The sequence below is a fragment of the Acartia tonsa genome, chromosome 5 (assembly GCF_053477335.1).
Source record: "Acartia tonsa isolate MP-2025a chromosome 5, ASM5347733v1, whole genome shotgun sequence".
In the NCBI taxonomy this organism is placed as follows: domain Eukaryota; kingdom Metazoa; phylum Arthropoda; class Copepoda; order Calanoida; family Acartiidae; genus Acartia; species Acartia tonsa.
Window position 1 is genome coordinate 40,878,567 of NC_137264.1, and position 11,904 is coordinate 40,890,470.

The window sequence follows — 11,904 nt, forward strand, 5'->3', positions numbered from 1 at the left end:
TATTTAAACCAGTTTATGATGATGATGACAGGGGGCGTAGTGGATCTTCAGGTACAAGTCCTCTCCACGTCAACTTTGGACATACTCTGCAATCACCATCACGTTCCCGACGACGAGGGGATGCGGGATTTTTTAAACATGTTACTGTGATGATAGAAACATGAAAATTCCAAATTATTTATGCTATTATAATTTATTCCTACTATCAAACAAATTATACCCAATGTTTTACAGAAAATTTGAAATTTCTACTTGACTACCTAATTTATAACAACGGGATTATAACTTAGTGTTGCAAGGGGTTTTGTGACAATTGATTAAGGTAGGAGGACAAAACATTATTTAAATGTTTAAAGCAAGTTTTTTTAGAATATGTGATAATTTGAAAATGTCCTAGGTATTCAACTTGTTTTTTAAAAGAAATAGTTGAATTATTGAGATTGAAAATGTCGGGAAGAAAGCTCTTGTTAACCTTATGTGACCCGAACACTGACAGAAATCAGGTACAGTTATCTTTCTATCTTGATTATCTTACTTTTAATTACACACGTCAGATAGCGATACCACAAAATGATTAACATTGGTTTTAAATGTCTATAAATAATTTATACCTTTTCAAAAGGGTTTGCTGATTTTCCTAAAAGTACAAAAATAAAGAAAAACGGAAAATGAGTCCAATCAATATAAGTAGTAATATTATGTAGTAGTTTTTACTTTACAATCTACTTTGGCAGCCGACAAAAAATTCTTTATAGTCCACAAAATGCTGCAAAAACTTCAGACATATTTTTTTCTGGACTCTTTACTTGTATCATACAACGTTACAAATTATTTTGTTTCTTTTATATTAGTATGTAGTATACAAGTAAATGATTGTTCATCAATTGTTCTAATAATCGGAAGGTACTCGCGGTTTTTTGTATTTGGCGACTGTCGAACCTTGAAATATATCGTAAGTTATGAAATTATATATTATTGTATTACATATTTATACACATTTGTAAGTAATTGTATTTATGATAGTTTATTTTACAATTTAGCCTACAAATATGAATACAAATAGTTCATAAAATATTTTACTATGACGCATCATTTTCATTACAATATACAATTAAATTAGACAAAAACAAAGACTTTACCAAATTCACAATTTAGTTTAAAGTTAATAAAATATAAACAAATAGTGATTGTGCCCCTAACATCTAGTGGCTCTATAATTTAAGGTTAGGGTAGGGCAGAAAAATAACCTGAAACCACACCGGGATTTATGTAATTTTTAAAAATAACCTTAAACCATTCAAGGACCAATATCAAGTTTCCAATAAATTGAGAACTCATCTGGTTTAGTAGTTATCGAAATCTTAAGCTTCAGACAAAAACCCCTACTACTATATACCAGGATTACTTATGATATAGTCTGACTAACAATGATAAACTACTGAATCAAAACATATGGAGTATGAAAGAATTCAAGAAAAGTTTAAATTTTGAACTTTGGTTTACAAAAATATTAAGATAAATATACCTTTACCGAGAAAACATATCAGTTAAGTTAGTTATAGAAAAAAGCTTTAACGTTGTTTGTAAAATTTTTGTAGACAAGTCATTTAATAATACTTGGAAAGTAACAGAGCAAAAACTGTTGAGACTTGGAAGCAAAAACAATTGAATTAATTTTAATTGGGTCAACTATTGGTTTAGGACAATTTTACATCTAAACCACTGATGCTTACACTCAATATGCCTCTTGAGCACTACCCCCTTCCCCCCACATTTAAAAAGTAATATAATGTTAGGGGGAGTTAATTAGTATTTTTTCTACCTTTGCATAACCCCTGCAGGGGGCCCTAACTAAGAGGCCTATTAGTACACAATATAACCTAACCAAATTTAATCTGACCTAAACAAAGGAGGGGGGGGGGGGGGGGTATAAGTGCTGTACAAGGCACTTTGTGGGAAAGTGCAAAACAACTTGATCACAAATATTTTCGAAATTGATGTTATAGAAATTGAATTTTAATTCTCCTATTTAGTTTTCAAAAAAAGGAATACATATGTACGACACCTAAAAAATATTTGTTAATTAAATATAAATGTGTTTTTTTTCTCCAAATTTTTGTTTCTGGTCCAATAATTTCTTAGGAAACCTGAAAAAAAACTGTATCCTTAGCGATTAATAAATGGAAAAAATGTCGGATGTACCTACAAGTTTTAGTTATAGAGTGCCAACTCATCAACATTTTAATATAAAAAAATACATTATGTTTGTCATGATAATGATATTTTTGCTAAAGAATTTTAATTATACTACATTTATGTGTAATAAATTATTTAATTTTATGTTACCTTCAATTGCGATTTGAATAATGGATAAAAAATATATTAATATTTCATTTAAAAGTAAAAGTAATTTTTGTTAAGAAAATCATAAATATGTAGAGCAGTTGAATACACCAAAAATTGTTCTTTTTAAATTGAAATGGTTTTGAAAGATCAAAAATTATAATTAGTTAGTTTAAAATAGAAGCGTGCACAGGGTTTCAACAAGGACAGGGGGTGATGTATCTGAAACGGGGAAAGGGGAGGAAGGCCAGATTTATTTATTATTATAGGGGTGGGGGATTGTGTTTGTTGGCAAACCACTACCGCACGCCATAAATTTAAGAATATTTATGGTCACAGAAGTTAGGAAAAGGGAAAAAATGGATAAGAGTATATCTAAAAAAATCTGCAAAAGCTTAACGGACATACAGACACTCATAGGGTAGCTTTGCTATTAGAATATATGTGTATATTATATAATTATGATTTCTCTGTAAAAATGTAAAAGACAAATATGAAAAGTAATTTATTTTCGTATGTTGTTTTAGGCCTCATTAAATGCACAGGTTAAAGCGTAGTTGATAAAATATTTCATTTGTCAAACATAGAAGTTTTATTTGAATTTAATGGTTTATGTCGACTAAATGTCCTGTAGTAAAAGTATTAATGGCTGACAACCTCTATACTTACAGCCCGAGCTGCACAAAAAAAATCGGCTCCCGAGCCCTTGTAAAATAATAAAAAAAAACAGATAAAATAAAGCAATAAATCTAAACAAAATAAGTAGTTTCCCTCAATATGCTCAGTTGATCACAGAAACCCCTTACCTTATTTCAAAATAAACTTAGGGGTCAGGAAGTTTTGTTTGTTTATAACTTTAGGTCAGGTTAGGTTTGATTACATAGAGTACTGAGTTATGAGTAGCCCCGCACAAATTTCGTCTCTTGTATTATTGTAATTAGTTATAGGGGACTATATTAAAAACAAAATATATTCGTCTGCTAGAAAATTTAATTTAAGTCGGACAGATTACTGTGTCTGACAGCCCATCTATGATAATAACTCCCATCAATAATCATCCCTATACATGATAATCTAGTGTGATGGACGTAAGCTGCGGACGCGACCTACGGACGTTCCTTGGTTTCAATAAAGGTTGGGTCAAATGCGATAACAATAGGCTCCTTTCTCTTATATATTTTAGGGGAAGGGTTGAATAACATTAATACAACAATATTTATAGGGCGGGTTAAGTACAATAATAGCACATCCCTTCCTTTACATATTTTGAGGGAAGGAATCACTAATTCAATGGAAATACAAAATTCAAATCAGATATATTTAACCTAATAGACATTTTTACAAAGAATAAATATAAGAAGGAGCGCAGTCACTCTTAAATATAGATCTGCCAACTACAAGAACACTACACAACAATTAATTTATAATTTTAGGACTCAATAATCAGGAAGATGAAGTCTTATTCCTCTGTGTTCAAACAAGGAGCTTATTTTCTGGGCACAGAGAAAAATGGCGGCAATGCCATTGGAGGTAACATTGTATCAATTATTCTACTTCTACGCTTTGCAATTGATAGATGGTGTAATCCTTGTTTTTTTTATTCTATTTGTATTTTTATGTGTAATGACCATATATTGCTTTGTTTTCTTGTTAGACAAAGCAAAAATCAAAGACAAATCGAAGGATGTAATTTATAATTCTCGTCACGTATGCTAACTAATTTTTCTTTTCTTGATATATTTAGATTGTGTACATTGTTATCTAACTAGGGACTGCGCCCCTAGCACCTAGAGGCTTCGTAGTTAAGGGGAAGGGATACACAGAAAAATATCGAACACTTAAGCTTCAGACAAAAAACCTTACTACTTTATTTAATAGGATAGTGGATTCGTATTTAACCTGAGGGGTAAAAGCTTAAGGTAATTGCGACAGATTAACCCCCCTCCTCTAAAGCTGTAAAAAAAGATCAACACGAAGCTTTACTACAAAATTTATCCCACAATATTTTACAATTACAATTTTTATTACAGGTTTATATCCGATTTTTCACATAAGTACAGACTCTTCCAAAATAGATGATATTGTTGAAAAACCCAGGTATAAATTCATCTTTCCGTCCACCTATACCAAGTCTTGGTGCGATTAATCATTTAAATTGTTGTTAAAAAAAGATCCAGTCCAAAATATTTAAGCTAGCAAGAATTACACTTTTTATGAGTACCAAAAAGAAAATCATTTTATGTAAAATTAGATACCAAAAAATAGACTGAAATCACGAAACTTCTAGAAATACTTTTTTCTTCAATTAATTCTGTAGTTGATGAGTCTGAAAGTTGGCTCATAACGTAAAAGGTTAAAAATGGACATTATTACTCTATCATATCATTTATTGATTAGAAAACTCAGATAATCATTCTAAAGTTTGAAACAGTTGTAACAAAGCCTAGGAGTAATGCGGACCTTTTTTATCTAACCCTCAAACATTATTTAATATATATTTTGCTTGTTTGCTATACCTTATTCCTGAATTTGAAGCTTGGTCTTTAAAATTATCTTTTCGCTAATTTTAGAAAAGCAATGTTGAAGGTTAACATTGGAGGAACAGATCTGTTTCTATCTCAGGCAGTTTACTTAGAATTAGAACAGGTATACATTTTCTTTCCTTATATAATTAGGGTCTATCGTTGTTTATCATAATCGGGGGTATACATCAGTTTATTTCCCTTTCTCTTACAAATATCTTTTTTTGAATATAATGATTCTAACTTTTAATTTAGGATCGTACTCTTTAAATCTTTAAATATTTAAGTAAATATTGACCTTTAGCTTTCGTGCATTTTTTTTATTATTTTGATGTAACAAGGATGACAACATCCAAAGGTAGTGAAGCACATCAAAATCATTGATGGCCAAACGAACAAGGAGATGTACAAAGCAAATGTTCAGTTGTTATACAGCAAAAAACGAAAATGTGTGTTTATTAATTATCATAATTATCTCAAAACCTTACTTAAAAATAAATATATTTGTCTTTGAAGCCTAACTGAAAGACTTACAGACCAAATAAATTGTTTACTGAATGCTCTTAGGTAAGAAAAATCTTCACAAATAAACAACAGTCTATCAAGAATATCAGCTTAGACAATCACATTTCCCCCATAGGTTTACTTGCGCACAAACAAACGGACAGACAAAGTGAATTTTAGAATAGTTTGACTAATAAAAAGTGCTAGCAGATGTTAGAACAGAAGATTTATGTTGTCTGAAGTGTGTGATGATGGGACACTACACAACACTTTTATAAAAAAAACCTTTTATTTTTTTATGGAAGTAAGACTCTACTGATGTATTATGTATTGTTGTGCAAATAAAATGTGTCAACTATATTAACAGAAGTCAAATGCATGTTTTAGTTACTGTAAAAAATAAACGGTATTATTAGAATAACGTTTATATTTAATTGTAAAAATTAAATGACTTCATACATTAACCCTTAACGGTCGGGGGGGGGGGGCGTTGAACGCCCCCCCGTCCGGTTTTTTCTATCTCATTTTCTGTGTGTGAAAGATAAAGAGCCCAAACTGCTGGGTATGACACATAACTGAGAGTTGGAATTTTTTGAATATCTCCATCCTGGCGGGCACAGGATGCCAGCAAACCTGGCAGGGTCATCCAGGTAAAGAGCAAAAATATCTTTTTTTGACTAAAACAAAGCATTTTATCATAGCAAAATACTAAAAAATCCTCTAGTAGTACATTCTTATATAAAATACAGGTGTTCAAGTCACTTTCAGGTACCAGGTATGATCCTGCAGGTCTTAATCCTCCAGGTCTCCAGAAATCTTTAAAAGGCTCCTGCTTTTCTTACATGTCTACATAACGTATTAAAATTTCATGAAGATCCGCCGACGTTTTCCCGCCGACCGCCGACTGCGGCGGCTGGCAGCTGCCAAGCACAGCTGCGACCGCTGACATTTATATTTTGATATTTTTAATGTAAAATTTACATAAAGATAAACATTTTCTGGAGAAAAAAAATTCTTCTAGCTTCTAGCCCCCCGACCGATTAAGGTGCGGCAAGGGGCCCGACTGTAAAGGGTTAAACCCTTTTGCATTGTAATTTCAAAAGAGTTTAAACTTGATCTAAAAGTCCTTTTATTCGTTATTTAAAAATTAACTAAAGATACTTTAAAGCTTCCCTTCTTTGGTAGAGTAAATTAGTTTGTGGGTTTGTTTCTGGAAAAGCATTTGTTATTAACTTATGTTCCATCTTCTTAAGAGGAATATATCAGGGATCTAAAGGGATAACACAAAGGCCGCTACATTGATGTATTTTAAAATGATGATACACAAAATTACCCGTCTGAAGATTACAAATAGTTGTTGAAACGTTTGGACACTCGAGCTAATGAACCAACAAATCAAAATTTTATAAAAGTCTCCAAAGTTGTTAAAACGTTACTAGTGTAATAAACAGCCCATTGTCTACTCCCTATACATGTATACTAGGAATATTACCATCTAATGTTGGATCTGGTACCTTCAAGGTCAGGAATTTCCAGTAACACAGCTACTCTAAAGTGAAATAGTTGTATTACCTTAATATAACTACGTACACGTTTATCTATCTGTTAAGAAGGTTATTCATATTTCTATTTGATTTCACCGTTAATAAGAGTAGGAATGTGGAATATAATGTTTTTATATTACAGAATATTAAATGCCTATATATTTGAAAAAATATAATATTATTATTGAAAATTTCTACTCTGCAATTCTATGCATCTATTTAATATGTCCGTCTGGACTTGTCATCCTTGTTATCTATAACGTTTATATACCTACCTATCCATATTACTTACTATCTCCTATTTATCTATCTATCTAGATTGATATAGCATCAGATGATAGACATGAGTATGATACTAATGCCATCATTTTTCTTGGCTGCAAGGTAAGAATGCTTCCGTGCATAAACAGGTGGGATACCACTATTTAGTTAGGACTAAAAACAGTTCTTTGGCATAGTTAGGACTCTCAAATAAAACTTCAGAAATATTGTTTAAATGATATAATATTTACTAGCTTATTGTTACATGAACCATAAAACAAATGCCTAAATTTACTTCTAGAACCATAATTCTGGCCTGACTCTATGTAAAAATCTAAAAAAGCCTCGCTTTAAAAACTCAAAAATAAGAGATTTTTTAAAACTTATTATTTTTATAATATGAAAAACAAATGGTTATTTATCTTGATTTTTTTTCTGCCTAATTTACTCTGCCTAATTTATAAATGATATGATTGCAATAGATCTTCATATTTTTTAGCTAAAAAACAAATTTTAATATTTGTTATTTGTAGACCCAGGGATCTACAGGAATAGGACAATGGTCAATAAATTAATTCACATCTCTAAAAATGATACATAGATTACAATTAGTGGTGGAAAAGTTTGAACACTGAACTTAATGAACCAACAAATTAAAATTAAAAAAATATCTCCAAAGTTGGTAAGCCAACGAATAAGAAATGTTATTATAAAGTATTGCGGACTAGTGTAATAAACAGCCCATTATACAATATTGTACATAAACGTTCATATTAACAGCGAAGGGGTTTTATATCCATGGAATTTGGAGCATGAAAAGAAAACGAAGTAGCGGGTTTCGTCGTATTTTCCCTGTAGCTCTTTAGAGGTTATTGTAGGTTTTATTGATTGCCCCGCAGGGTTAGTACATAGACCCCGCAGAGTTAAAGCCCCTGCAGGGGTTAGAAATAGGAGAATAGCAACCGTGAAATACGACGAAACCCGCTACTTCGTTTTCTTTCCATGACCCGGGAATTTTAACCTTAATTCTTAAAAATATAAAAATAATATGAAGATTCCTTGCAATCAATGAAAAAGTCGACCTAAGTAAAATTATAGAGACAGACAATTAATTCCATTAAATTCAGTTCGCATTTTAGTACAATTTAAACAAGGATAAGCATATTATTAACTGAAGAGTATTATAGCTTCCATCATGTAAATTTAAGGTATTAGAACCAGGATCCCGAACAGCCAAAGGATTTGAGAAGAGCTGGAAAACCTGGATTAGTCTCAATGTTTTAACAACACTTTTACAAAAGGTAAAATCATATAATTTTCCGGCGGTTTCCTTCAAAGATTCTAGTCGGTTACAGAATAGAATTTAAAAGGAGGGGGGGGGGGGGATTCTTGGGTGAGATATTCATTGAAAGTGTCCTTGTTTATTTAGGAAGATGTAGATCTACAAAATGTGATATTTCTGAAACAAATTTCTCCACTGGCAAGAGATATGTTTGCCTACGTTGCGTTGCTCAATATAAAGGTATTATCTTTGTTACAGGCGCCTCCGCCCCAAGAGGTCTCTAGAGGCTTTTTGGGTAAATAAGTCGACCCACCACTTTCAATTTCTCTTTTTAACAAAAGAGTAACAAAGTTATTGGGGTGTGGTTAATTTTTTTACGGGCGATTGCTAATATTTTTAAACATTCCATGGACCATTTAGAAGCTTCACTGTAAAGAAGAACCGTATCTGTTCCGAGGTTATCTAGATATCACTATAAACACACACAAGCAGACATCAAGTCACTTTTTATAGATTTTTATTAGGACATTATTTGTACGTTCAACTACCGCCGTATGATTTCATATTAATGTTTGACAATGTTAATTTGATTTCTCGTAATCATTTGAATCCGGTGAATAGGAACCGGTTCTCATCCATACGAAAAAAACTAAGTCTAGCATAGAATTATATCCAGCTTTCTACGAATATAAAAATGTACAATCATGAGATTAAAACCAGTTTTTTTAGCTCGTGCATTCTATATCCGCGTAAAGCTGTTTATAGTACGATGCGAGAAATAACTATTGTTGAACTTCGTTTTTATGAGTATTGTAATCCTTGTTTTAGATTGCAAGTAGCATATGTTTCAAATAGCTTTGAAGACATTTAATGTTATGGATATATAGGGTATAGGTTATTGAATGTTTTAGCCCTACCCCTAAATTATAAATATATTTATGATGTTATGTATTTATAATTTTAGATAATCTAAAGAAACAACCATTTATAATCCATTTTCCTATCCCTACAATATAATAAAGAACGAGATTTGAATTTTAAATTTCACTGCATTTTATGAGGAAATAAAAATAGAAACATATATCTTAAAGAGTGACTACTCTATAACTTGGTCCTTACGTGCAATAGAAACGTTAAGTAAAAAACCCGCGACTTGCTCGTTGTCGGGATTGTAGGATCAAACCGTGACACAACTAATGACGAAAAGGGGAAATGCCTTGGCCCGGAAAAGTTGCAACTCTTAACCATGCACAGTTAAATCTATACAAATGTACATAAATTTATCGATGATTACCTTATCCCTTTAGATCCCTGGATTCATTGCTCAGTAGGCACATCGGAAAGTGCCCAAACAGCGTAAATCCGTAGTGTCAAAATATATTACTCATCGAAATTAAGTACTTAAAAAATCTTAAACTTAAACTTACTTGGTATTTAAAATCTATTCAAATATTATTTCAGTTACTTCCCGGTCAAGATGTTCAAGTTTTAGACGCGTTACAACAGACTAGGGGCGCAGTTGTTGCCTGCTATTCTGGACTTTATAAGTAAGCATTTATTTGTCCAAATCTTAATCTTTTCTGTAGCTATTTATAGAGCCTCTAAAAAATGTCGTCCTACTGGTCTACCATTGGTCAATGAAGATATATACTGGCCTGCCATTAGTAATTTATTCTGTGTATTGGCTTATCATTGGTAATTTGTTGTATATGACGTCATTTTTTTAGGCAATATAAAGATATTAAACTTTTCTACGTAAGTGTAGAAAATACGTATATCAAAAAGTCCTGAAATTCTTTTTTAAATTGTCAGAATATTCCTTTCTTTATAAAAAATGTATTATTTAAAGTGTTTCAACTCTATAATAATTGAAAGAACATCCATGAATATATTGTATATTGATTTATATTTTTATGTGAAAAAAGTATCTTAAACCTGTTTTTATTAGTGACTCATACATCTCTTTACTTAAACATTAAATACTTCGATATTTGAAATCTTTATGTTTTTGTTTGTCTATTATTAAAAGCCCTGGTACTCTTTGTTAGATAATGTTCGATTGGCAAATTTTCTAATTTGTTTATATTCGTTTTTATGGATGTTCTTAAAGTTGTTTATTTATGCAGGGTAAATAAAGATTCATCACATAAGAAGGAGAGTCTAGAAGATTTAATTGAAACTGTGTCGAGTGAATCTAGGTAACACATACAATAATATCAGAGATTTTAAGAGATAAGACATGGCCGATAAATTGAGAAAAACAAAATTATTTATCTGCAAACTAAAACTATTAGTTGGAAAGTTTGGAAACTATAAACTACTTTTTGTGCCATCAAATAAGATAAAACTTTGGTACCAGTGTAATTAACAGTCCAATGTCCCTCCCCTCCCTGAATTAAAAAAAAAACAGTTTTTAGTTTATCAAGTTATTATGTACTATTACACATAGAACAATGGATAGTAAGATATAGAAAAGCATTTAAGATAGCTTTCTAGTAATATCTATTTAATAAATGGATAAATAGCAACAAGGAGAATCCAGGTATACTTTTATGATAGAAGCAGACAGAAAGAATGATAGATAGTTTGATAATATCTTAAGATTCTGTATTCATTTTTGATTGGCTGCAAAATTGTAACAAAAGCTGCTCAAACACATAGAATTACAGAAGCTTTTAATAGGTCCTATAAAAATGAAGCCATACTGGCCTTAAATTGGTCAATTAAAATGTATACTGGCCTGCAATATGTAATTTAGTCTGTGTAATTGTATTGGCCTTTTATTGGTTATTTGTATTGTAGGACGTCATTTTTTATACTATAAAGATCTTCAGGATTACATCAACTTTTTTAAAAAATAATTTTTTATTAAAGTTTTACTAAAATATTAAATTTCAGAAGGAGTAGAGATTCTAACAGACATGGTGGTAGCTCACGACGAAGCACTAGAAGTGCAAATACTGTATAGCAACAACATTAAACTATAGAGTTACTTCTCTACCTTTCCCTTTTATTATGCAAAATCACCCCCCCCCCCCACTTATTCCTTACCTTCAATGTAGGAAAAAAATTATCTTTTGTTTTTAATAAACAGTATAAAACTTATGCTCATTAAAGGGCGAATATAGGTTTGATATGATTTGAGCTTATTTCAAGCGTGCAATTATATAGATTATAAATAACTTAAAGACATTGACATATTTAACTGTATAAGTCTGTTTATAGCCAAAAACCAAACTGATTCGTCGATATAATTACGTCATTTCGCGTAACTAGTGTGGTTCCCTAAGAAATCCAAACATCCCAGCATCACACAAGGCTGCGTCGGAAGGTTGTATTATAAAGCTTTTGTTCAATCATAGTCATAATGAAGACGAAAGGATTTGAAAAAAGAAAGGATGCTGCAACTTTTACTTTTGATCAAATAAATTTTTCATAACATAATTTT

At 31.2% G+C, this 11,904-nt stretch overlaps 1 protein-coding gene across 1 annotated transcript; it reads left to right on the forward strand.

Moving 5' to 3' along the window:
- Positions 1 to 367: 367 nt before the first annotated feature.
- Positions 368 to 11,544, forward strand: LOC145320347 (uncharacterized). The gene is made up of 10 exons (XM_080162762.1): positions 368 to 503; positions 3,777 to 3,873; positions 4,374 to 4,440; positions 4,914 to 4,989; positions 7,232 to 7,297; positions 8,383 to 8,475; positions 8,604 to 8,696; positions 9,918 to 10,003; positions 10,583 to 10,654; positions 11,355 to 11,544. The coding sequence occupies exons 1-10, from the start codon at positions 447 to 449 to the stop codon at positions 11,422 to 11,424; spliced, it is 777 nt and encodes a 258-aa protein (XP_080018888.1). The 5' UTR covers positions 368 to 446; the 3' UTR covers positions 11,425 to 11,544.
- The last annotated feature ends 360 nt before the right edge of the window (positions 11,545 to 11,904 follow it).